The sequence below is a fragment of the Protopterus annectens genome, chromosome 2.part1 (assembly GCF_019279795.1).
Source record: "Protopterus annectens isolate FY-2018-M chromosome 2.part1, PAN1.0, whole genome shotgun sequence".
NCBI classification, from domain to species: Eukaryota; Metazoa; Chordata; order Ceratodontiformes; family Protopteridae; genus Protopterus; species Protopterus annectens.
In genome coordinates this window covers 1,347,586,211-1,347,613,981 of record NC_056729.1, presented here as the reverse complement: position 1 = coordinate 1,347,613,981, position 27,771 = coordinate 1,347,586,211, and the positions used below count along the sequence as shown (strand labels likewise).

At 39.6% G+C, this 27,771-nt stretch overlaps 1 protein-coding gene across 1 annotated transcript in view; it reads right to left on the bottom strand.

Annotated features, from left to right (window-relative positions):
* The window catches only part of ABLIM2 (actin binding LIM protein family member 2), a 2,642,076-nt gene that overhangs the window by 716,815 nt on the left and 1,897,490 nt on the right, over window positions 1-27,771 (bottom strand). The window contains exons 13-15 of the mRNA XM_044062807.1: window positions 13,332-13,442; window positions 1,554-1,655; window positions 198-251 (exon numbers count right to left, since the gene is read on the bottom strand). Coding sequence (XP_043918742.1) covers window positions 198-251; window positions 1,554-1,655; window positions 13,332-13,442 — 267 coding nt within the window. The remainder of the gene's footprint in view (window positions 1-197; window positions 252-1,553; window positions 1,656-13,331; window positions 13,443-27,771) is intronic.

The window sequence follows — 27,771 nt, the reverse complement described above, 5'->3', positions numbered from 1 at the left end:
TGTTTGTCTTGAAGTCACTGACCCTATGCATAAAAAGAATGATTACATTTACATACTCTAGTGCCAGGCACACAATAGCAATAACACTGCCATGACTCATTATAAATATTTCAAGACATGTTACTAAACTGAGCATAAAAAAAATGTCATAAGACACATGCAAAACAATACATTCAGTAAAACATTGACAATTATACCTTGTTGCTTGTAGATAGGCGGTCTTCTGTAAATGTTTTCTGCTGTTCCATTTTCTGAAGAATAGAAAACAGTAAAGGAAGATACATCAGTAAATCTTGGTATATACAAACTAGTAAATTAAGCATGATTCAAAACCTGCTGTAGGTAATTCTTGTACAGATGGCAATTTTTCGTATGTCTTTAAGTATTTGCCTTTCTGACTCCAATGCAATTTTAAACCATAATTATGTGATCACATTTGCAAGGACCATAATATACATCTGCACAATTACAGCTGAAAAGAGAAACAAGCAGTACACCCAATAATATACAATCACAGACTGAAGGAAACACATATAACACAGTGTTAATCGTGATCACATATGCTTCATCTTTGCTTACACGTGCATTCCTTAAGATTACTGCATTCATTCTGCTCTGCAAAGGGTGACTGTTTGCTTGTGCTATCAAAATACTAAGAAGCAGAAAATGTTGAATGCCGAATATAACAAACTACAAAGGTGCACTGTAGCCTTCTGTACTCCTAGATAAAAAAAAATAACTGCGTATCCTCATTTCAAAGTAATACAGTACAGCCAAGGCTTGAACAGCCACGAATGTCACTAATTATAGAACTATCAACTTAAAGCAAATTTCCTTATTGAAAACAAATCAGGAATGGTACTTCTTTATTTGTACTGTGAACTGCGGTAAGAGGAGTTCTGCAGGAAATGGAACTCGTATCATCATCATTGGAAAAAAAATTAAAATAACCCCTTTAAGGTGTAAGGCACTGCCCTGAATAAATCAGATAATTAAGGTGTTTCACATCTGACCAGCCTCTCTCAATTTTCCGTATTTGCATGACTGTATTTCAGGAGGGATGAATTTCTGTACACACAAATCAGTAAATATACGCTGTCCCTCAACAGATGTGATGTTAATTAATAGAAAAATTCAAAAATACAGATTTTCATGAGTGTATAGTGAGACTTTGGTTAAGTAACTCTACAAGGCTATAAACAGTGATAACATATATATAACACTTAGCTGTTAGTGCATTCTATGAGGTTTTCCACTCTGATAAAGTTGACATTATTTAAAAAATAAGATCCCATTTCTGTCATGTAACTTGTAAAATAAAAGTCTTTATAAAAAAGTTAGCAAACAAAGCATTCCCTTTTTTCATACCTTTGCCCATAAGCATCATTTCAAATCATCTCCTTGTTTCTCCGTCTGTGAAGACCAAATGCTCATATATATATATATATATATATATATAAATATATATAATTCATAGCACTTCATGCTAATTCAAAGAAGCTTAAACAGAAACAAGTGGCTGACTGTAGATAGCCATGCTTGTATGTTCCTACCTGGAACATGGAAATGCCTGGGAGCCTGTAGGTAGGTAGATGATGAAGATTTGCTGTCTGAATACATGGATAAGCTTGGGGTGCTTCGACCACTTTCGCTGCCTCAGGGTGGGAAGAGCAAAGAAAGTAGATAAAAGAAAATGGAAAGCAGAAAATAGTATTTTAAGCAGAAACGCATAACTTGTTCATGACTTGTTAATCCAAAATATAACTTGCAGACTACAATTGCTACACATATGTAACAATCTTTTAAGTATAGAACTAAATATCTATTTTGAAATACTCCAAATGCATAATAGATCTGTTACTTTAGACTTGTTTTGGTGCACTATAAGTTTTCTTGGATTATCAAGTCAACAGAACTCAATAACGTTGCCAATAATATGTCAGGAAAAGTGCTGGGTAGACTAGACAATTTGCTGTCCCCATAAGGTAAAAAGGTTGCACAGGATTAAATGTAAAAGGCACAGAAAGGTAAGCAGCAGTTTACTGTTAGAGGGAAGCATACAGCACAGCTAATATCAGCTTAGCAAACATAAAGTGTTAGTGAGCTTATTGAAAACAAACCATTGTTAGGAGGTTATATGCATTTTTGTAAAAAAAAAAGGAAACTGCCAGATGAAGGAATTTTCTTCCATAATTCTATAGACTTATTTGTGCCAAATAAATTTCACTGAAGGATTCCTTGAGTATGTAGCTTAGCATTTGAAAATACACATTTCAAGAAGATATAGATACACTGTGTCTTGGTATGCATGTGTGTGTATGTGTACAAGTCATCCAGCCAGGTTTATGAATGTTTACACCAAGTGTACGCTGTTGTGAGTGAATAGAAAACATAAGCATAACTCCCACCTTCTTCCTCCTAAATTTATTTTTCCTGCTGATTTTCTTGCAGCCTTAAATATCGAGGAAGATTCATAAAGGTTACCAGAAAATGTAAACTATGTTTACACTTAGTGTAATCTTTCTGAGTGAACAGACAGCATATGGTAGGGGACGTTCTTGAATGCAGAAACAGCACACATAGTCTAGGCATTCATTAATCTGGCCCATAAATCCATCCATTCATTGTAAGAAACACCTTAGTGCAGATCAAAGCCACACTGAAAAGGAGCCTACTCTGTAAATAACTTGCATAAGTAATGACAGACTATACCAGCCTATTACACTGGAGCATTTACATAGGTGGACATAAAGATGAACAAGTCACTAACTGCCAATGTCTTAGTTTTCTGTTTATCAGATTGGGAGAAGGCCAGAGAATGTTCTGGTCTACTCGATAATATAGAAGCAGGATAAAAAAAAAAAAAAATAGTAAGTGAGACGTATTCCATTACAAATACCTAGCTGCCATGCAATACCACATTATAATCTATGTAGCCTAGCCCCTGACCATTATGCATATTTGGCATAATATCTCCCTTGTCTGTGTGTGTGTGTGTGTGTGTGTGTGTGTGTGTGTGTGTGTGTGTGTGTGTGTGTGTGTGTGTGTGTGTGTGTGTCTCTGTGTGTGCGTGCACGTGTGTGCATGCGCTTGTAAAACTCTTTTGTGTTACCAAAAGCTGCGAGTCAAAAAACACATAGGTTCATAGGTAGGTACTATGCTATGGCCCTAGGGCCTATATGAGCCTAGCCAAAAAGGTACCCTCGCTTTTGCCACCTAAGAAAATTATTTTCCTATGCCCCTGTCGAGCAGAGCCCCAGAGGTGATCCGTGGGGTGAATTTCCTATTTCCCATCAAATCATCAAGATTTCTCTTGAAGAGCGCTAATGAGGAGCTTTGTTTGATATAGATAGGTAGTTTGTTCCAGAGTATGGGATGTCTCTGGGACAGGAATTTATCTCTCCAGCATGTTCTGTTTATTGTGGTGACAAGGTTTAGGTCCCTAGAGCATTTAGCTCGGAAGGATTGGGATTTCTTTAAGTGGTGCATGCCCAACAGCTCTGGGTTTGACATAGCTTTCTATATTAGGCAGAGATCAACTCTGAGTAGGCGATATGCGATGGAGTAAAGCTGGAGTTTTTTGAGAAGGTCTGCATAGGGCATCTGTCTGAGGCGGGTAATCCTCTTTGTGAGGTATTTCTGCGGCCTTTCCAGTTGTTGTAGATGTCTTGTGAGGTACTGAGAAATCTCTATGGTCTCTCCAGCTGCTGCAGGTGTCTGGTGAGGTACATGCAAAAGGGAGCATTGTACTCTAGCAGCGGTCTGATGAGGGTCGAGTACAGAGGAGTTATAACTTCCCTAGTCTTGGATGAGATACCCTTACTTATGAGCTATGGAAAGTAGTAGGCTTTCCTTACCACTGTGGACACATGCTGATCACAGTTTAGACTACTATCAACTTGTGTTCCCAAACTTCACACCATTGGATTTTATCTTAGGGGGTGATGTCAAAATTGCAATTTGCTGTGACTTTTTCTTTGCCAAAGGGGATAATAATGTACTTTTTTGCATTTAGTTTTAGTCCGTAGCCTTGGCTCCAATCATTTGTCTATGTTAGCCCCTTTTGTAATATGTTAACATCATTTGGGGACTCAGTTTGTTTGTTTGTGTTTGTGTCTTTCGGCTTTTCCCAGTTAGGGGTTGCCACAGCGGAACTCCGGTCCGCTAATGATCGTTTGGGGACTCAGTGATTGTGCCCAATTTGCAATCATCAGCAAACTTGTTAAGCCACAGGCTATCTACTTTTACCTGGACTTCTGAGATATAGATTCCAAACAGTAGAGAGCCCAGCACAGATCCTTGTGGTACGCCACTGGTAGAGGTGGAATTAGCAACTTTGACAGTATGCATTCTGTCAGTGAGCCAGTTAGCTACCCATCTAGTGATGTATGGGTTAATCCCCAGCTGGAAGAATTTCTCAATGATACCGGAATGGGGGATTGTGTCAAAATCCTTGGCTAAGTCAAGATAGGCAGTATGTACTGTTTTGCCTTCATCCAGGGCTTTGCTGGCATTCTAGAAGAAGTCCATCAGGTTCAATAAGCATGATCTACCATTAACATACTTCTCTCTCAACCTCTTAACCCAAGAAATCTGTACAAAGCCTAACATAACAGGGGTACAAAGGCCCAAAAATAGGGACACATTTTAAATATTGCTCTTATAAACTCAGAAAGTTGCTAGAATAAGAGGGTATGTATTAAAATGAATGTTCTAAAGGATATGAAGTCTGAAACTCAAATGTATGACATTATTTACTAATTTTATTCCACAGATCATCCCAGTGATTTGCCAGAAAAGCAAACATTTTATGATGAATAGACCAAAATTTTGAGTAAAAAATCTGGACATTCTGCGAAAATCTGGACAGTTGAGAGATATGCCAAAATGGGGATGGTCAAGAGTCTGAAGGCCACCTATGTCCTTCTGATAAGGTTCATGATGATTCTTTCCATGGCTTTGCAGATAAGGCTGATTAGGCTTTTTGGTATATAGTTCCTAAGGTCAGATGATGGACCATCTTTGTGCAAGGGGATTAATGTTGCTGTTCTCCACTCTGCTTGAACAAAGCCAGTGTTCATGCTCAGTGCCAAGTAAGGTTAAAGACAGTGGCAAGTGGTTCCACTAGGTTTTGTTTTAGATTTATTAAGCAGCTTGGGATGTTACCTGGTCCCACAGAGGCCGTGTGTGTGGCCTTGGAGAGCATGGATATGACCTGCTTTTTGGAGACACTAGGTAGAGGACTTGTGTCAGGTATGCTTTGGGGTATGGTTGGCTGGGACAGGGGGGGTAAGGTTTGTACCAAATCTGTCAACTAGTAGGTTGGCAATTTCCTCAGGTTCAATATGACAGATATCGTCCACTAAATGTTTGGCACATAGCTGGGCATTCCCTTTTAAATTTTGGACATAGCTAAAGAATGCCTATGATTATCCTTAGCTAGTGATGTTAATTTAGTTTTGTAACTAGCTTTAGAGGATTTTACAAGATATCAGATTTGCTTGTTCAAGCTGTGGGGGGTATTCTTCTTCTGCTGAGTAAGTTCCCTCTATTCTTAGACATTAGTTTCTTCCTTTTGTTATAAAGCCTATTTATACATGAGGTCCACCAGGGTGCCCTGTTATTGCTGGGGGACTCAGTTTTGATCTGGTCAGGTACAGCTAAGTCTGTATAGATGTTTAGGTGGTTATACAGGGCATTTTTGTACTCCTCTGCACAGCAGTCCTTGTTGGCTGTGTTAGCAGGGGGGGTTAAAAGTTTTTAAACCATCGCCTAGTAGGTTTGGAGAAAGTTTTCAGTTTTTTTTGCTCCTGTGGGGTGTCAGGTCTGATGACTACTTTGAACGAGACAGATTTATGGTCTGACCTTATGAAGGAGGGTAACACACAGAGGACAGTGCAGTGACCCCCCCCCATGTTGGTGAGTACTAAGTCTAGGACATTTAAGCCCCTTGTGGGGCCACAGACTAGCTGTTCCAGGGCACTTGTACTGACAAAAGTCCAGGAACCACAGGGTAAGCATGTTTGTACTTGTGCACATTGACCAGTTGATGGAAGGACAGTTGACATCTCCCATTACTAAACTTAAGACTTGCAAAGTGCCATATTAGACTATGATATCATTGTTTATTAAGATTCAATCAAAAATAGTGGAGATTAGCTGTGAGAACTTAAATAAATGAATAAATAAATAAGTTGGAAAAAGAGGGGGAGGGTCAGTAGTATTGTTGGTGGAGAGATTACAAGATGATTGCTTCATAGGATATGTTGGTAGAGATCCATCGGAGAATCTCTTAAGTACATAACATTTTGGCTGTGAGGAATACAGAGTGCTAACATGCACATTATGTTTTTATGTGTGTTAATCCGTAGGAGAGACATGACCAGTTTTGCATTTCAGAAATGAGGAATATTTGTAGGGTATAGGTGCATTTCTAAAATATTTTAGTATATAATTGCCATGGTTTCAGCTCTTTTATTCTGGCAATATAGATGGAGGGACCCAGAGACTGGAGTTTTACATTAGATAATAACAATTTTAGCCAGGTTTCAGTCCAGTTATGAAATAAATCAGTTTTACTGGAGGTACAACGAATATTTACCAATAGGAATTTAAGAGCATGAATATGAGAAGAGTTAGAAGAGAGATTGCTAAAAGTGTCTCATTTTGATGATGGGGATGGAAGAACAATAGTGTTAGTTTGAAAGTAGGGACTTGGGGTTAGGATGACTATCCCCACTTACTAACAGCAATGTGTGTTTGCAAGGTAAAAATGTATAAAAGTAAGACTTTCAGACATCAATGGGGTAAGAGGCAGAGATGGGTAATTGGCTTTTTACTTCTGTGTCTGGGATGAATGAGATGTAGAAAGATGATGCAAAGATCTGGAGAAATTGAGGAAAAGGAGCAACATGGTACAAGTAGAGTTTACATGCTGTGAGCTGAGTGGACGATAGGAAGATAAAATGAATAACTGTAAACTGATGGCAATAAGAAGTATTAGGTGGATCACTGTAAAAACTACAAGGAAAATATAAAATAATTAAGGAGGTGGTTTAATAAGAAGAGTTAGCTTTTTTAAAGGAGGGGCAATTGAAGTTTGAAATGGAGGGGATATAATGACAATTTTACTTGTGAGGAGTAAAGAGGAATGGACTATATGATTTATAGTTTAGCATGATGAAGTGCAAGTAATTTGGAAGATGTTAAACTGGATTAGTGGAGTGGGGATATCCAAATGCTGCAGTGTATGGAGTAGGTAAGTTAGTTTTCTGTTTAAAGTGTCTGATTTAATAGGGTGAGAGAATTGCATAGCTAGAGTAAAAGTATTATGGTACATGAGAATAGTTTATTTTACAAGTGGTTGTTAGAGTACATGTAGTGGGAATGGCTGAGGTTATTTGTCTTTTATATAAAATATGTAACTTTACTTTAGTGTGAGGTTTGGAAAGGGTGTGTTGTCGGAAAAGATTAGAAAGTTTAAATTAGATATTCCAGGGCGTCACTGAGGAATTTGAGGAGGAGTGGAGAAAAGCAGGCAGAGATGCAAACACAGACAGAGACAAACAGTCTGCACACGTGTAGTGTGGGGAAACAAAATACAAGTCTATTGTTGGTTGTTCAGATAGACTGGCAAGTATTAAAATATAAAGAATTTACCACTTAATTCTCTAGTTGTTAATACTACTGCTTCTTTTGTAATTCAGTTATGATATATGCTTACCACGTGAGTTCAAACAGCCCCAGCAATATACTTCAACATGGTACAGTAAGCATTTACATAATGCCTACATGATCCAGGGAGTACTGGACTACTATAATTCTATCAAAATGAAGGTGCCTGCTTGAGGTAAAAATTAAATGTTAGGCAAAGCTGATGTTTTAGTTGATCTGGAAAGGAGCCAATGTGCAGGCTTACAGCAGCACTGAAAATGCTACTTCTTAGCCAGCTGGCATGGTTAAACCTAATACATGCTGTCCTTTTCATTTACTCCTCAACTGCTGGGTTTGGATCCAAAGCTCAGATATGACTTGGCTGCTTCTACCAGATCCTCAGATACAAAACTCTCAAGCTCCTTTCTCTACCCATAATGCCCCAGCAACTTAACACACCTCAGATCTCATTTGCCACAATTCAACTTCAGACATGGATCCTGTTACTCTCGAGCTTTGGGAGTTGTTTTCAAAAACAGCCACGAGTTTACTTTATAATACTTTAAACAATTTTAACCTTTACTTTATTTTCACATTCTCCTATCTCCCTTGCTTTTTTCTAGTCTCTCTAGCTGTTGTTTTCCTTTAACTAGTACCATTTGTCTCAGTACTTCTCTCTAGTACTATTGTTGGTACGTAATTATTTAAATTTCTTCTTACTCGTTGCATTATTCCTTACACTACCATTGTTGGTAGTTGTTCTTCTCTTTTACTGCCATCTTCCTTAAATATAGTTTTAAGTTAATAATTTTTCTGATAATTCTTTTTTGTGGAATTAGCTTAGACCAGCATGGCTGGCAACCCTACCAGTTTTAAAAAATGTATCATCTGTGGGCATAAAATCCCAAACTTGGATGCCCACAGGGCATGCATATATTGTTTGAGACCCAGTCATTTAGATGCAAATTGCTCTGTTTGCTCTGGCTTCAATTCCAGAGCTCTTACTAATCTGAGAAACAAGCTGGTGTTGAAGGGCTTTCTCCCTTCTAGTTCTTTTTCTTCCAAAGCTGGGGCTCAAACCCCCTGTAAAGCCATATGCGGCTCCCAAAGATAAAGACTCTCACGAGACGTCACTGGATCGCACATCCTCTTTGGCTCCTTCATCAGAGCTGTCAACTAAAATGTTTAAAAAATTGGATCCAGCCAGCCTGGATCCAACTGCTTCTAAGTCTAAATCACTCTAGATCTAAACAGCTCCCCTCCTTCTGGATCCAGTCAATTCACAGCTCCCTTCACCTTTCTTGGAGAGATCCCTCTGCAGACATTCAATGAAATGCTTGGCAGAAGTTGAATTAATTAAAGTTATATTTGCTGGGTCAGGTCTGAGATTATTGCATAAAAACTTTCAAGTCATACTGACTTTGTACATTCTTAAGGCCAGCAGGACGGTTGTCAGGGAAACCACAGGCTATGAGAAATGCATCCTCCAATGCTGAGAGCACTGTGGGGATGGCTGAGGGTTCTGGAAATTCCAGTTGTAGCAAATCATGGTATATTCTAATGGACTGAGAAACGTCTGTGTTCCCCCACTGAAAACAATGGTTTGTCCTGGAAATAGTCAAAGAGAAAGAGAATCTCTCACATGTAGACTTGGATATGCACTCTCCTCAGAATCAAAATCAGAAAGCTTTGGAGAAAAATACTGCATTTGACACTTCACATTCCCCTAAAAATTCCATTTCTTGAATCTCTTCATGGAAAGAGGAATCCTTTTTTTCTTTTACCAGAAACTATCTTACAAGAAGAGTCAATAACCTGTTTTACACCCTGAAACAAACCCAGTAAATTACTCCTGTAGAGAGACATTGACACAGGAGAAGTTAAATGTTTAGTTTTCTGTCTCTTTTTGACAGGAAAATTTAGGGCAAACAGAACCAATATTGCCAGCAGCAGCTTCCCCAGGGCAATACATTCTGGCTAAGCAGGAGTTCGCTCCTACCCAATCTTACATAACTGACAAGATTGTCTCTCCCTTGCCCACTGAGAAGACTGCAACAGCCATAAAGGATGTGACTAACCCCACTCCATGCTGGTTGCATAGTCAACACCAGAGGAAACAGAAGAAAAAGACTTTTGATACAATACCCCATTCAAGTATTACAGACAAGCTCACTAATGTAGGTATAAATCCTTTTTTCACCCACTGGATAGCCAGCTTGCTCACTGATATGGTCCAAGAGGTCAAAATAGGTGAGGCCACTTCTAACAAGAGGCCAGTCACTAGCAGAGCCCCCAGGGCTCGGTACTGGGCATGCTCCTTTTTGGCATCAATTTCTCTGAAATGGAAACAAATGCTGAAGACTTATGGCTGACTAAGTTTGCAGATGATTGCCAGCTGGGGGTTATCAATGACTCCTCTGCAAACACTAGGATTCTTCAAGAAGGCCTATCTCTGACTAACAAATGCTGCCAAATTCATGGACTTAAATTAAATGCTAAAAAATGCATAACTCCATCCTTTGGGAAGTCAGCCATCCCTATCAATTACCATGTTGATAATACGCCCCTAAGAGTTGACCCAGTGTCCAGGGATCTGGGTACACAGATAGACAGTAGCCTTACCTTTGACCACAATGGTGAGGAAATCCTTTTATGTTGCACAATTTATAAGTAAGAGCATGGCATCTAGGTACAAACATGCCATTATCCCACTGTACTCTGTCCTTATCAGATCAATCATGGAGTACAATGCTCACTTCGATACCTACCTAACCAGGCATATGCAGCAACCAGAGTGACCTCAGAGTTTTTTTACAAAAATAATACATGGTATAACAAACCTACTTCATGCAGAGTGCTTTAAAGCCCTTTCTCTCTACTTAGTCTCCTATAAATTGCTGACAGGTGATCTATGCCTGGCTTACAAGGCATCTGCAAACCCCACACTTATGAATCTCCTGCATATTCGTAAGTCAGACAGTACTAGAAATACAAGGTCTAGAGACCTGAATTTTGTCTGTGACTTAAACAGAATATGCTGTAGAGAAAGATGTGTCTTAGAGACTGTATCTCCTATGGAACAGGCCTCCAGCTGAAGCTCATTTGATCTATTACCCAGTTTATATGCAACATAGACCAGTGGATGGGGAACAAGAAATTTACAATGGCCTAATGGACGGAGGTAGCTTATAAATGCCTGGCCCTCAATGTCCAGTTTGGATACAGGACACCATTATTCTTTCAGGAAAACTTAGGCTTAGAAAGGCCTCCCTGGCCTAGTAGCAATCTATGAATCTACGAAAAAGATAAGTCATTTGAGGAACAAGCTTTGGTCAGAGCAGTGACACCCATCTGTGGCTATGACAAATTACCAGCTTGCTGTGATGGCAAAGGCTACTTAGACAACTTTATCTTTTTGTAAGTGGTAGAAGGTCTGATTAAGGCACCAGTACTTTGTTTTATGGGTAGGCTGAAAAATGTGCTTGTTTTCTGGGGAAGCTTAGCAGCAATAGTTGATAAAGCTTAGCAGCAATAGTTGGTAAAACAAAAAATTCACAAAAAAGTTTTTTTCCCCACATAAATTACAGTAAAAGCAGTTTAAACACTTTCTCCGGCCCCAGAAAGTAAAATAAACACAATTTCACCACAGAAAAAAAGGAGTTTAAGCATCTTTTAACCACAAGAGAAATCTTGACCAATGGATGGGAGATCGCAGATATACCCCAGGGATTACCTCAGTGTCACTGCTCGACAGAGGCACAGCAAAATAATGGGTATAGTTCCCCATACTAAAGGGGTGGCGTAAGCCACAAAACTATGGGCTAGGCTTGTAAATGCCCTCGGGCAGATAGCCTAGTATGAACCTATGAACCTATGAACCTATGAACAAAAGTCACTGAGCTTGTGAACAAATGTAGTCTCTGCGAGCAAGCTCATGCCTGTGAATGGGCGGCAACACACACACACACACACACACACACAGATAAAGTTCACATTTTTTGACCAATAGCACTTCAATTAAAACACAGAATGTTAAAATTAGAATACTGATATTCATCGGTACTGAAACAGTTATCATATTGTTACACTTGTGACTCTGTATGATTTAGAGCAGGAAAGCTTTCAGCACTGTCTATGTGGGAAGAAGGGCAATTCTCTCAATCTGCACTTCTTTTATATTCCCACCTATGAACCTATGAGCTTCAAGGCTACACTACTTTCAGGAAGGTGAAATACATTGCTTTCCAACCACACATATTTCTCTTCTTTCCACAGAGACTGAGAAACCTTGGTTTATGAATATAACAGCAGAGGACTTTTGGTGGAAACAGTCCCCTCCTGTGGTGCAGTGAAGGAGCTTGCTCTTTCTGAAAAGGGTGAATGTTCTGTTTTGGTTTGTATATGAATCATTGTGGCATTCAGTTTTGTCATTTTGGTATCCTGTGACTTCAGAAGTTTATATTCCTATTTCTGGGTTACACAAGTAGCAGCCCCCCACCCCACCACCATCTATGTTTTACATATACCACACTGATTATGGTCAAAAATTAAGGAAAAAAATGTTAATTCTTGTTATGGAAAGTTTCATGTGCTTGTTATACTGAGGTTCAGTGTGGCACACAACACAGACAGCAGTCCCCACATAACTGTACCAGAAAGCTACAGTTAGCTTTGAAGCTGTGCAGTTCTTTGCACTGCTACACTAAGAAAGTGCAGCTCTTTGCACTGCTACACTAAGAAAAGTATGGCAAAGTGTACAACAGATTGATTAGATGAGCATTGTGATTTTTGACTGCTGTTTGTGAATTAGCACAAGACATCAGACAGCTTTTAAAGCTGTCATACAATCTGAACTCCTAAAATCTTGTTTTAATGTAAAGTACTTAATGTGCAGTACACTAGAAAAAGCTAAAACTCCCCCAGGTATTTTAAAGAAGTATGATCAGGTCACCAACTGCAGAATACAGGACATATGACTGCCTCTCCAATTACAGTGAACTTATGTGTTTGGAAAGTGGAGATCAAAAATTCACATAAAAAGCAGAGTGAAGTGAAGGCTGGAATATGAATAGTTCTGCATGTACAAATAAATGTACTCCACATGTCACACATTGTAAGAAACTATGATTATGAGTTTGGCATCAGATATTTTCACTTACTCAAGTTCCTAAGACTATGACTTCTTTAATGCATATATAAAATAACTACAGTTTTGCACCATAATATTTTGAATGCTGTTCAAAAGAAGATAAGAAAAATTATACAGAGAATCACCCATGTATCTAAAAAATTAATTCAAGTTAAATTAAAAAAATATCGATTTCAGTTCCTCTGGTTTGTAGATTTTTTATTTAAGAAAAAATACCTCTTTGGACACCGAACAAAAAAGGCAAAACACATCAGACATGCATGTTACCTGAAAACACCATGCAGGTACAAAGACATCTCCATCCTGTACAAATAACTGTCACTTGCACATACACAGTTATAAATTTTGCACAAAATCTCAGATCACGCCAGCTGCTCTGTACACAAAGGATAATTAGTGACACAACTGCTTCAGGTCACTGCTCCAAAAATGGAAAACATTTATGATGAACCCGATCCACAAAGAAGCCATGCCTCGACACTGAACATACGACTGAATGGAAAGCACACCTGGCATTTGCACACCTTACCTTTATAGTAAGGGATGTAGTGATGTTTGAATGTTGACGTATGGCTGGGATGCAAAGAAAGGGAGCTACAGCTGCCAGTAAGTAGGGACTGGCGACCAGCTAGGGATGGCTCTGACCACAACAAAAAGGGAGGGAGAATAAACTGGTTTAATCAGTACCAACAAAAAGATCTCATTTAACATCTTCACTAACAGTTCTTATTCAGTAATGACTCCCAAATACTCATTCTACTGCAACAGAAAAATATGCACAGGAAGTACAAACATGTTGCTGAAAAAGGGTTTTCACATTAACTTAGCATTGTGATGTCGTCTTCAAAACTGTCACACCTGGCACACATTATTTGGTAATCCAGTTCAGTACTCATTCACTGGAAAATGCTAACATTATTAAACAGAATTGTCACTTTTGAGGCTTACAGTCATATAAACGCTCATCTTTCCACAGGTTTTACATATCAAAGAGGGGCAAACTCAATAACTACTTCCTCATTATTGTTTCTGATGTAAAGTGTGAGGAAATACTAAAACTAAGAAACCTCCCTAACTTTCACTGTTATCCTTCTACCACTGTGCATTTCTGAGTATGACATAATGAAGTAAACACTAATTATTATCATCTAGATACAACCTCAGAGATTAATACTGTGTAGAGGAGATGTCAGTCTGTAGATATGAGGAAGACTTTCAACATCCTTGATGCTATATACATTATGGGTAGAAGAATACAGAAAATTATGTGATTAAACAAAAACATGTTTGCAATGAGGCACTCAGATTATGATGGCATCTGTCATTAACTCCAAGCTAATGAAGTTATGATGGGCTGATCCTAGCATGCTTACTAATGTAATTCAGTTCTTTACAGTATGATTTAAAGAACCATGTATCTAGCTGCCTGTCAACAATGAGTCTGCTACTTCTAGAGGAAATATACTTGAATGCTGGAAAAACAAAGCTCGGTCCCTTAGAAACCTTGGCAGCAGGACAATTTTGAAAAGAAAAACCTAAGGATGAGGCATGGTATATGTTTTTGCTAATGGAGGATAAGGACATGTTGGATTAGGGTAAGCAGCTGTGCTCCAAAGGAATGGAATCTATGTAGGCAGTCTGAAAAGACGGATTAAAAGTCCAAAGACTGACCTCGCTCTGCTAGCTGAAACACTCACATATCCAATCTGATGGTGTTCCATTGTTCTACAAGGAGAAAGAAACTTCCACAGCTGCTTCTTAACACAGAAACTACAGGTGATCAGGTAAACAGTTGACCTGATGGTTGCCCTAAGAAGGCACAGAAAGGGGGACTTTTCTGGAGACTATGGTCTAGTCTTCCTGGCCTGAACAGTAGCCTAAAGATGTATCACATGCTGCTGTTACAGCTGTATGCCCACTTCTGGGGCTGACCATTTGTAGTCTGGAACATGTGCATGCTTGATGTGATACAATTCAAGCAACAACTGAATTCTGGTGTCTTATCCAAGTAAACAGAGGACCAAAAAAGGTGTAGTCTGGGCCTCTTTCTATAGTTCTGGGGACAGCTTAAGACCTGTAGATATACAGGTCTCCTGAAGGAAATGCCAAAGGTTGGAGAGCTGACCTGTACAAAATGTAAAAAATGTAGGTAGTATATATGTGCATTCTGACTTAAAAATGAAAAACTGCCTTAAGCAGCTACTTTCTGGCATGGTTCGATAGAGTGCAACTGTAGAAAGAGGCTCTGGAAAATCTACATATTTCAGGAACCAACCCAAATCTTTATCCTAAATAACACCTTGGGTATCCACTGACTGTTCAGCAGGCCAGAATACATCATCAAGCATTGATTTTAGTGGGGTTGAGAGGAACTCATCGAACCTTGGGGGAAACCTTCTAAGTAATAAGAGATGAAATAGAAGGTCTGGGACCTGAAGTAGCCTCCACTTCCTGCTCCATCTCATCCTTCCCTTTTTGCAGCATCAAAATTGACAAATCCTCCTTTGAGAAGGTGGCTCGTTAGAGGATCTATAAGTCAGCATATTTTTCTATGTCACTGTCAGCCAGTATATCAAACAATTTGGCTATAGGGATATACAACAAATATTGTTGTATTAGCAGTTTTAAATTCAAATATTTAGCATTTCTAATTTGCTAAGTTGAATAATACTTCCCATAATGAAACACAGAATGAAGAAACATATATCATACCCTCCAAATAGGCTTCATACTAAACAAATGGGGGACTTCAACTACTATCCTTCTGCACAATGGTGGACCATACAAGGTCCTGGGAAACTACTGACTTATAAGCCCAACCAATCTGATAAGTAAGGCCATGGAAAGAATAACCATGGACATGATAAATAACTTTGGAAACCTAAAGACATTGGATCTAACCCAGTTTGGTTTCAACAAGGTTAGGTCAAGCCTACTTAACCTGGTTAACTTCTTTGAGAAGGTGACCAAAGCAATGGACAAGGGCAAAATGATGATACTGCCTACCTCATCCTGACCAAAGCATTCAACACAATACCTCACTCAGGCCTTGCAGATGAGCTCATGAAATTAGTTCCATGTGTTTCTCTAGTTCTTTACAATCTATGCTGCTTCTTGTTTATCAACCAACCATGCAACATACGATGGTTATTTAACAGTCAATAAGAAAGACACAGATATGGTACGTTTCCCTTAAGAAATGGTTTATAGGCACTTGTGAAGTACCCAAGAGCACTGAACTGGGCCCATTACCTTTTGGCATCTACTTCTCTGAAGTCAAGGTCAATGCCAAAGGCTTCTGGTAGACCAGTTTTTCACAAAAATACGAACCAGGCACAATCATAGAATCCCCAAACATCCTCCAAGAAGGCCTGACATAGACTAATAACTAGTGTCATAGTAATAGTTTAAAACTGACTGCTAAAAAATGTGGAATAGTATATTTTGGAAAGACAACCACCCCTGGAAATTACTGCATTGATAATAACCCCTGACAGATGACCCTGTGGTCAGGGATTTGGGAATACATGTAGATGATAACTCAGCCTTTGACCATCATTTGTCTACTACAGTAAAGAAATTATTCTATGTTGCGCAACTTATCTAGGTCCAAAGATGTCACTGTCACATTGCACTCTGGTAAGGCCAATCACAGAGTAAAATCCCCCTTCGGTATGTACTTGACGAGGCATACATAACAACTGGAGTGTCCAGAAAGCTTCCTCACAAAAAGAACACATGGTGTAGAGAACATGTGCTACTCTGACTGCCTCAAAGCCTTATCCTTGTTCTTTTTTTTTTAAACACCTTTATTGAATTAACCTTATCCTTGTTCTTGGTCTCTAACAGAATGCTGAGAGGCGATCTATGCCTGGCCTCAAAGTATCTTCTGATCTAGCCCTTATGGTCCTGTTGCATATCTACAAAATGAATGGCATTAGAAACACCAAATCTAGGGACCAAAACCATTTTGTAACATAAATAACACCATTTGGAAGGACCGGTATGAGTATCAGAGAAAACCCCTTGTCTAGAACAGGCTTCCCATACATGTGAAGCAGAGTTCCTCCCTGCACTTATTCAAGAGTAACTTGAATAAGTGGATGGGGGAACATACATTTACCTCGGATCTGCCTGCTATGCCCCTATTTGAAATAGGAAATTTGCAAATGCCGGCTCACTCATACCAAGCTATGCAATGAGTGGTATCAAAACTGGTAAGATATGTTTGGGAAGCATGGCTAGGATTAAAAAGACCTTTTGGGGTTGTTGGCCAAGTAATTACACATGAACCTGTCAACCTGTATTTTGATTGCAGAGAAGGCATAAGGACTTAGTGTATTTAGCTTCAAATCACTCAAATAGCCACTGCTGTCTCATCAGATACTTTTATTTATCCAAAATTTCATAATATTTAACACCCATTATAAAGGACAACATTTTAATCCTGATAAGTTTTTATTCAAATTTTAAACTCTAACATCCCACCCTTCAAAATTTTCTTTTCAAATTCAACAAGTGCCAGTTACACAATTTTCAGCTCAGTCTTCATATGTCTATACAGTCATACATTAAACCTTCTAGTAAATAAGAAAGTACTTGGAAGCCTATCTTATCATACAGTATAAAACTCTGAATGACCAATGAATGTTTTAAAATGAATTAGAAATTGCTATATGGCACCTCATTTGTATTAACCATCTTGTACTTCTTTGTTGATATATTTAGGCAACAAACCAAGTACTGGCATACTTTATTTTCTGTGCTGCATATTTTATACCTTGATTGTGAAACTCTATGGATATATGATCACAAGCCAGTAATCAAAATAAAAATATATAACTGGAGCACCTAGCCTGATATTATCTGAGATAAGATGCAGGTCCTACTTACAGCTAACAGATTATACTTTAATCTTCACTCCCCCTGAAGAAATATTTTCTTTTTGTTACAGGCGTACCTGAATTTCACCACATCTTTTTTGCTTACCACCTGCTATAATCATCCATAAAAGTTTGTTAAATACGACTTAATTTAATTTCTCCCGAGTCTTCCTCCTTGTATCTTCACACTTTGCCCCCTTTTTCTCATACATATCATTCCATGGGAGCTGCACATATGCAAAAGCTAATGGATTTTTTTTAAATATATATATATATATATATATATATACACACATGCTTCTATAATATTCCTCCCATTGGCTCCTTTCTTCAGAAGCATGCATATTGAGCTTTTCTAGTCCAGAACACAAAAAACCACAAAAACGAAAGATGTGTGCGAATAAAACCAAAACCAAATGCAGTAAATCCTCGCACAGAAGTAACCAAATAAGGGCACGAGACTCAAGTGTAGTCCTGCTACTTTATTCATGAGTACAAAACCAAGCATAAACGCTATACATACAAAAGGCATTTTTTGTAAACACTTCATCAAATGCTATCCGCAAAAAACAAAAAGACTATCAATTTATACTCTGTCTAATTAAAACACAAACTGTCAATCAATTAAAATCAATTTAAAAGCTCCAACCAAATCGTTCCAAATACATTTAAATAGTTTTTAATTATTTAGTTACAATAAAAGTTATAGTTAAAATTAAAATTATAGAAGCTGTGGTCCGGATAACAATATATATAAATAGGAACAATGTATAGAAGACCAATATTAAAACATACAATATAATGTAAAAATAGGCAAATGAATGAATAAATGCTTAAAAATAGGTAAATAAATAAATAGATGTATAAAAATTAGATGCATAAAAATTAAATAAACACTGTCCTCTTGTGGCCAGTTAACGGAATCCAAATCTGTGTACTCGTTTTGCTGCTCTGAGTTTTAAAACTGGCTTTATAGAAATAGCCTCATTTAAACCAGGATTTTTTGTGGCTTCCAAAATTAATTGCCAGAATAACTCCCTGTATTCCAGCTTTTCCATCCAAAGGCCACCTCTCACTTTCTTAGGAACAACCTCCAGAACAAAAAATCGAAAAGAGGCTGTATTGCAATCTAAGCTGTGTTTGTAAAGGGCATTTTCAATGTTGGTATTTTTAATCTCATAACTGTGCTCATATACCCTATTTTTCAGTTTTCTTTCAGTTTTTGCCTACATAAAAAGATGTGCAGGTTTGACATGAAGCTAAATAAACCACACAACTAGTGTTACAGTTGGCAAATTTGTTACTAATAATGTTCTCCGTCTGGCTTCAATATAAAAAGAGTCTCCACACTGAATATAAGGGCATTGTTGGCAACAGCCACATTTATAAGTTCCAGTCTTTTTATTGTGATTACGGGAATTCTTTTGTCCCTCTATCACTTTTACAGATTTAGTGAAATCTCGGACCTGGAATGTTTGTTTAACAAACCCTTGAGAGTTATGTATAGGAAGGATTGTAACATTAAGGATATTTTGGAAAGTGATAGAGGGATAAAAGATGCCCCCCCCACTTAAATATACCAACTCCAACATTGCACTTCAGTGCAGAAGAGGGAAATTTTCCTATTCTGTGCCATGTGGTGGTGTTGCTTTTCACCTTCGATCTTTTTAAAGTTCGATATGGTGTTGACCAAATGACATTCAAACTTTAAAATGTTTGAATAATTAATAGGGACCCATTTGTACTGCTACCCCATGAGTACAAAGACAGGCTGTATTCTATACAATAATACACAATCATTTATAACACAACACAAAGCCCTAAACATTACGTAAGTACTAGGAAAAATCTGATGATTCATCATCAAGCCCAAACAAAAAAACAAAAAAAGAAGTTAAGGACTCACCATAACGTTCTATGTTTGTTGTCCATCTCACCTTTCATTCTTACACGTGGGTTTGGAGTTGATCCCTGGCTCTGACTCAGCCATTTACAGAAGCTTGAAGTCTCTAAGTTGGCTCGTGGCAAGGTAGGTATTCCATCATGCAGTGGTATCAACCCTCACATCTTGTTTGCTGCTGACTATAATAGAAATTAGTTATTCTGTACCCTCAGGTAAAATAGAAACAACAGTGAAAGGTCTCCAACATAAAGGAAAAGAACAAAACTTTTCCTACCAGGTCCTCTAGGATTATTTTGACGGGGGTAGGTGGGTGGGTTCGTAAGAATAAAGGGCAAGATGGACATCAAACATGGAACGCTATTGCGAGTACATAATTTCTTTATATTATGTTGTCCTATCTCGCCTTCATTTTTACATGTGGGACAGCATCCCTAGCACCTTTTTCTTGGGTGGCTCACGGGAATACACTCTTGAGCACTATGGAACCAAAGGAAGGTCTGTCCCTGGAGGCCAAATCAACCTTGTAATGAGTGATAAAGGTATTTGAACTTGCCCAAGTCGCATCTGCACAAATACTATCCATTGAAATTCTGGCTTGAAAACAGTGGATGTTGCTACTGACCTGATTGAGTGACCTCTAACTTTGAAGGGGAGTTCCTTGTTATTATTGATGGAGTATATAAAATTTATGCAGTTGGAAAGCCAATTAGATAATGTGATTTCAGAGACTGGTATACCCTTTCTTGCCTCTGAAAAGGATATGAACAACTGATCAGACTTCCTGAAATCTTCAGTTCTGTGGAGATAGAACCGAAGTTGTCTATGCAAATCAAGTTGATGAAGGTTATATTCTTCCTTGTTGGTATGGTTAGGGAAGAACACTGGAAGCTCAACAGATTGGTTAATATTAGATTAAGTGCAAATCTTAGGGACAAAGGATAGGTTTGTACGAACCGAATATGGAAAATCAAATAGGGCAGTTTGACTGAAAGCACTTGTAGCTCTGTAACTCTTCTAGCTGAGGTTACAGCTACCAGAAAAATTGTTTTCCAAGAGAGGAACTTTAGATAGCATGTGGAAGAAGATTCAAAGGTTTTGAGGTTAAGTATGACAGGACAAAGTTTAAGTCCCAAGGAGGGACAGGCTCTTTAAATGGAGGTCTCAATAAGGAAGTATCTTTCAAAAAGGCTTTACACATTTTATGTGCCATCAAGTATGCTGTCCTAAGTGGAAATTGGAAATAGCTGCTAGCTGGACCTTAACTGTAGCAGCGGCTGAGCCCTGTTGGAAGAGTTCCGAAAGGAAATCCAAAACTGAAGAAATTGGGGCAATGAAGGGTCTACGTTTTTGGACTGAGACTAGAAAAAAAATCTTTTCCATTTACTAGTATACAGTTTTCTGGTAGAAGCCTCATGAGAGGATATCAAAATGTGTTTTAACTGCTGGAGTGAAATCCTGAAGCCTGACTAAAGTAGGAAGTGGAGCAGCCAAGCTGTCAAGTTGAGGGTGTGGAGAGAAGGATGAAGAGTTCCTGACATATGTGTCAGAAGGTCTGGAACTGGGTCCAGAATTCATGGATCTTCCAATAGATGTGGTCCCAGAAAGGGGAACCAAATCTAATATGGCCAATATGGAGCAATGAGAATCATCTTGTTTTCCAAGGATTTTGCTTTCTGAATGACTTTTGATATGAGGGGAAACGGGGGGGGGGGGGCATAAAGATGTCCCGAGGGCCAATTGTGAACCAGTGCGTCTCTCGGTGTCTCCTCCAGAGGGGGGTATTAGGGCAAAGTAGCTTCTGCATTTGACGTTCATAGAAATGGCAAAAAGATCGCAGCATGGCTGGCCCCATTTGCAGAAGATCTCTTCCGCTATGTTCTGATTTAGAGACCACTCGTGAGGCATCAATATTGCCCTGCTGAGCTTGTCGGTTATCACATTGGACTTCCCCGAGATGTGCATTGCTACTAGAAAGCATTGGAAAGATATTGCCCACTGCCAAACCCTCAGAGCCTCTCGGCAAAGTTGGTATGATCTGGTTCCTCCCTGTTTGTTTATGTACCATACCACTGACACATTGTCTGACTGGATTACAATCATCCCTAGAGGAAGAGAGTTGTGGAGTGCTTCCAATGCCAGAAGTACTGCTCTCATCTCTAGAACACTGATGCACAAATGGGCCTCGTGTTCTTGCCATACGCCTTGGACTGTCTTTCCCAGGTAATGCCCCCCACCACCCTATCTGGGAAGCATCCATGGTCAAAGTAGCAACAGGTTGATGTGGGATGAATGGTCTCCCGATGGTTAACTTGTTGGATCGGATCCACCAACGAAGATCCTTCTTGCAAGATTCTGTTATTATGATTAGGTGAGACAGAGCAAGTTCCAGAAGCAACCACTGGGCTAATAGTAACCACTGTAGAATTATCATATGCATCCTGGCTAAGAGAATGAGAGTTATGGTTGAGGCCATTGTTCCCAGCAGTTTGAGCACTACCTTTGCCTTGACTTTGTGTTTGGGAAGAAGAAGCAATATCTGTTGTTTGAGATTCACAATTCTGTTGGTGGGAAGGTGCGCCATCATTGAAATGGTGTCTGTTTCTGTGCCTATAATGGTAATATGTTGACAGGGCAACAAGGCAGATTTTTGCAAGTTTATTGTAATGCCTAGCTGAGCACAAATTTGTATGAACATGTCTACGGCCTGTTGAAGTAGATGCTTGGTGGTGGCAGTTAGGAGCCAGTCATCCAGGTACGGAAACACTCGGAATCCAAGATGCCTCAAGTGAGCCGTTACTACTGCCATGTATTTGGTGAATACTCTGGGAGCTGTAGTGAGACCAAAGGATAGAGCACAAAACTGATAGTGACTGGCTTGCAGCCAGAAGTGTAAGTGACTCCTCGATGCTCTGTCCATTTTTATATGGTAGTATGCATCTTGGAGGTCTATCGAGCACATCCAGTTGTCTTGCCCTAAAAAAGGGATGTATCGACTGCAGTGTCACCATTTGGAACCTGGACTTCTTGAGTGATTCATTTAGTTTGCTGAGATCCAATATGGGCTTCCAGTCACCTGTTCTTTTTGGTACTAAAAAGAATCTCGAGTAAGTTTTGAATCCTATTTGGTCTGTAGGGACGGTTTGGATGACTCTTTTGTTAAGAACTTTTAGATTTCTATGGTTGCTTGATCCATGAGATTCGGTGGAACATCCAAGATTATTCTAGTTCGAGGAGGGGGAAAAGAAAAGGGTATGGAGTATCCTCTGGATATTATGTTTTGTACTCACTTGTCTTTTGTGATGTTTTGCCAGGCTTCTGGGTACAAAGATAAACATCCCCCAACTGGCTCCAGAGTAGCACAGTCGGACCTACTTTCAGGAGTGCTGATAGGTATGTCTGCGAAAAGAATCACGGTCGCCCTGGTTTTGTGGGCCCCTTCTGCCTCTAGGATGGTGTCTACCATTATTCTGTCCCCCTCTGCCCCTGGGGAAGGAATCACCTTGTGCATCTGGGAAAACTCTTTGGGATTTCTTGAACCACATCTTATGGTTGACCTTTAGGGTAGGGTCTTGAAGGGATGGAAAAACTTACTCCAACGGCACAGAGAGTATTCCCTTCCTGCTCGCATCTGGTGAGTGTATCCTTAACTTTTGGTCCAAAAAGTGAGGAACCATCAAAAGGGGCATTAGTGAAGGTAGACTTAAAGGGTTCCGCAAAGTTACACAAGCACATACAGGAGTGTCTCCTAAGGGAAACTCCTGAACCAGCTGCCCTACTTGCTCCATCTGCTGTGTAGAATATCAGTCTCATGGAGGACTTCATTATGGAATTTAAGGTGGATAACTGAGTGGTACCCTTTTCTGGTACCCCCGCAGTTGAAGCACCTTGTAGAGTCTCTCCTAGTTCCTTCAGAAGATCTCTCTCTGAAGCCTTGTAAAATGGGTGAGATAATTCAGCGATCTAAGGGTAAAAGCCGCTGAAGAAAAAACACACTTCCCATATCTGTTCATCGTTTGAGACTCTTTGTTCAGCAGATGGACAGATGAGGATGTCTCTGCAAGCTCCTTCTTGGTGGCCGCTGCCACCACCATAGCATCTACGGGCACACCTTTAGTCAAGAAGTTTTTTTCCTGGGGGGGGGGGTGACAAAAACTATTTTGGCCTCCCAGGGACTGGTTCCAACCTGTCAAGTGATTCCCATGCCTTTCGAATGACCAAGTCCATGAGCTTGTCGAAAGACGGATACACCCAAGAGGCTGAAGGTTGAGATCCAAAAGCCTTCAGGTACACTGACTTCTCATCAGAAGGGGTGATGGTAGTCCAGCAGCCTCTCTGTTTTAGGATCTCAAGGATATCTGCAAAGGAGATATCTTCAGAGGATGACCGTGGGGACTCTTCTGACTCCTCGAGGTCAGTGTTGGAGGTGACAGACTCATCAGGGGAGTCTACATGCTTCTTTTTGCATGTTTTCTTCTGAGGGGGCTCCTCAGAAGGGTATTCTGATGAGGTCTCAGAAGAATGGGGATCACCCAGTGGGTGCTCTGAGGCTGCAGATCTCTGCTGTCCTGTGGATAGGGTGGTGCCAAGACAGAAGCCGGTGCTTTTGGGGAAGAACATCAGTATCCTTGCGTAGAGCTGTAGAGTTGGCTAGCACGCTCCTCATCAGCTCAAAGGCCAACTCCCCTGGTTTCGAGGACACCACTGGTTCCCAAGAAGCAGCGGTAGCACTCAGTTCCTTGGAGATCGGCTATGGCGCCAATATAGGAACAGAGCTGAGTCAAGTCGATGCACCGAGAGGTAGACTCGGAACTGAAGAGCCTCGGCTCCAAGAATCTACCTCGGGGCCGACCAGTGAACTTTGGCTCCTAGAAACTACAGATGGCACCGAGAGTGTCAGAGCGGATATCGGTTCTGGCAAGGCCTCATGGGGTGCCGGAGCTGAAGGTTCTACTGCAAGCGGTACTGGATATTCTGGCTCCAATAGACAAGTATGGCTCAGAGGAGGAACATTAGTGGATGTAACAGATTTGGACAGCTCTGAAACCAGCTGGGCAGAAGCCAAGAGCAAATTTTCCAGCCCCGGTGCCTTCAAAAGTCTGTGGCCCAACCTCTCCACATCTTCATCTGATAGACTCCTAGATGACCTGGAGGAAAGGGATGGAGAGCAAGATCTTTGAAAAATAGCTGAACTCAGTGTAGGGGAGACTGGTGGAATATCTGTTGACTGGCTCTGGGCTAAAGAATCCTTTTTTGGCTCCGAAGTTCTTGGGGCTGATATAGGCACGTCAATAGTAATAATCTCAGTTGGCTCCGAAGGCAGTGGAACTGATGAGGTGGAAGTCTTAGTAGTTTTTGGTATTTTCTCAGGAGGTCCACATTTCTTACAGGACACTGGAAATCGCCTTTTAACAGTCTTTTCTTTCTGATTTGAGGGAGAGTAAATTGTGAAAAAGAAGAAGAACTACCTAAAGTTTCCTCAAAGGGTGGTTTCAGGAGACCTTTCAAAATCAACTTGTTTTTCCTTTCTTGAAGGACTCCAGCTAAAAGAGTGACAAAATGTACAAGTCTCTTGTAAGTGAATGGCCCCTAAACAGTAGACACATACACTATGCCCATCCGTTATGGATATTTTTTGAGTACATTTTTGATATTTCTTAAATGCCGAAGGTTTATGATCCTTCTCTTTACACTCCTTAGACATAATTTCACAGATACAAAAAGGAATTAGTTAGGTCTTCTAACTAAAATGGACCCTAACTACTGGGAGGAGGAGAAATAACACACACAATAAAAGAGAAGTAAATGCCAAGGAGAGGAATAGGGCCTCTAACTAAAACGGGCCTAGCCCTGCCAAGAAACAGGAAAGGAACATACCACTAGAAAAAATGCTCTAATAAATGACGGGCAAATAGGTTTATCTAAAGGGAAAACACACCACACTATAAATAGAAAAGGCAAGATCAATAGAGGACTAGGTCATCTAATTTAAATGGGCCTAGACTTTAGAAACAGTTAACTAAGTTACCTAAGCCTAGACAAGCACACACACAGGCAGAAAAGCTAATACCAAGAAAACAGACTGAACTATGGTAAGTCCTGCAATGTAAATACACACTATCCAAGCTAATAAAGAGCCGACAAAAGAGCCCAACAAGAGGAAAACAGCAAATTCTAAAAGGAAATAATCTAAAACTACCACTAAGGGATACCAACAAAACAAAGGCCTGTGGAAAAAAATGTTGGCCAAACAGCTGACAAACCAGCAACAGCTATATAACAATACCTAAGATTAATGATATATCTAAAGGAAGTATTCTAACTGTTCTAACTATGAAAAAACAAGCTTTATATGCAAAAATACAGAAGAAAAAGTTTAACTTAGCCACGGCCAAGAAGAGCACTTCTGAACTCGTAGACCGGCAATCAAGATCTGAGGGCTGATACCACTGCACGATGGGATACCTACCTTCGGGCTTCTGTAAATGGCCGAATCGGAGCTGAGAACCCACATGTAAGAATGAAGGCGAGATAGGAAAACATAACATCATAAGATTTCACCTAATAAAGCCATATTCTCAGTTTCTAGATTACTGAGTCATGTAGATAAAAGTTATTACAGTACTTTGGAAAACAAACCTTCCATGGGCTAGTTGTCTTCTGACATAAAATTTCCCAGGACAGTTCATTATTCCACAATAGTTTTTTTGCTGTTTTTTTTTTTTTTTTTGACATTTCAGGGACCTACTATCATATGTAGCTTCTAGGAGAACCTCATGAAAAATTCAGCAAATGTTTTAACAGAACATGATAAGGATGTGGGAACCAAAACACTTGTGCTATTCAAACCATGAACATATATAACTTCCTAAAGGAATACTACCATATTCCTTATAAGGGTTAGAACAAGTTAAAACAAATATTCTAGACTAAATAGAATTTTACCACATAAGTTACACTGAGCTTACCCTTCAAGGCTGATCTAGGAGTGAAACAATACAAGATTAAACATCCAACTCAGTAAAGCTTTCCCAAGAGATAAAAGTTCCTGTCATTCAGAATTTTAAGATCAAAACCAATTTTGGCATTAATTAGGATGTTCAGCACAGGGACTGCAATAGTAAATTCATGGTGAAAGGGAAGGAAAGCACACATTTTTATAGAATGGAAATATTTCTGAATAATAGAAAATGCTAAAATATATTTCAAAAACACACATTACTTATAAGGGCTAATGTATATTTTTTATGTATTTAAAATTGCCATTTACTGAGGAAAGTACAATGGATGCCAAATGTATATTTACTAAGTAAGCCCTCGTCCTTTGTCCAAGAAAAGGAGAGCCATCATTCACTGATCTTACATACATTGGTCAGCTCTCCAGCTTCAGCTCCATTTCCAGACCCATATCACTGTTATTAAATATGAAGCAACCCCTGCTATGTGGCTACTTATGTATTGAAAAAATGTAAACAAACGTTGTGGGATAGAAGTGCATCTCTAGTAAAAGATTGGTGTCTGGGGGAATCTATAATGTCTTCCAATCTACAACTGAGACAGATGCCTTAAACATTAACTTTGACTACTGAGAAATAGATGCTAAACATGAGAGGGCCCAGCACAGAGCCGTGGGTTACACTGCTGGTGACTGGTCTCTTGGTGGAGGTGGTCTCCCCAAACCCGACTATTTGGGTGCTCTTGGGGAGCCACCAAGCAATCCAGTGAGGTACGAAATGATTTACACCAAGCTCAGAGAGCTTGTCAACAGTGCCTGAGAGGGGTATTGTATTGCATGTCTTAGCAAGGTAAAGGTATGCAATACAGGTCCATAGGTATAAAAACTAGGCTAATGGCCCTGGGGCCTTTACAAGTCTAGCCCATAGGATTACCCTGGCATCGTGCCACCCATTGTGCCCATATGTACTGTTTTACCCTTGTCCTTTGCTTTGGAGATCCTCTTAAAGAAAACTACCAAGTTATACAGCCATGATCTTCCTTTAAAAAAAGCCAAGTTGGGATGGGTCCAGTGCCTGTATATTGCCAATGTCCTTGTTTATCATTTCCATGATAATTTAATATATGGATTTGCATATTAGGCTTGTTAGACTTAGGTCTGTAGTTCCCTGAATTGGCTGATGGTCCACCCTTGTGAAGGGAAATTACGGATGCAGGCCTCCATTTACCTG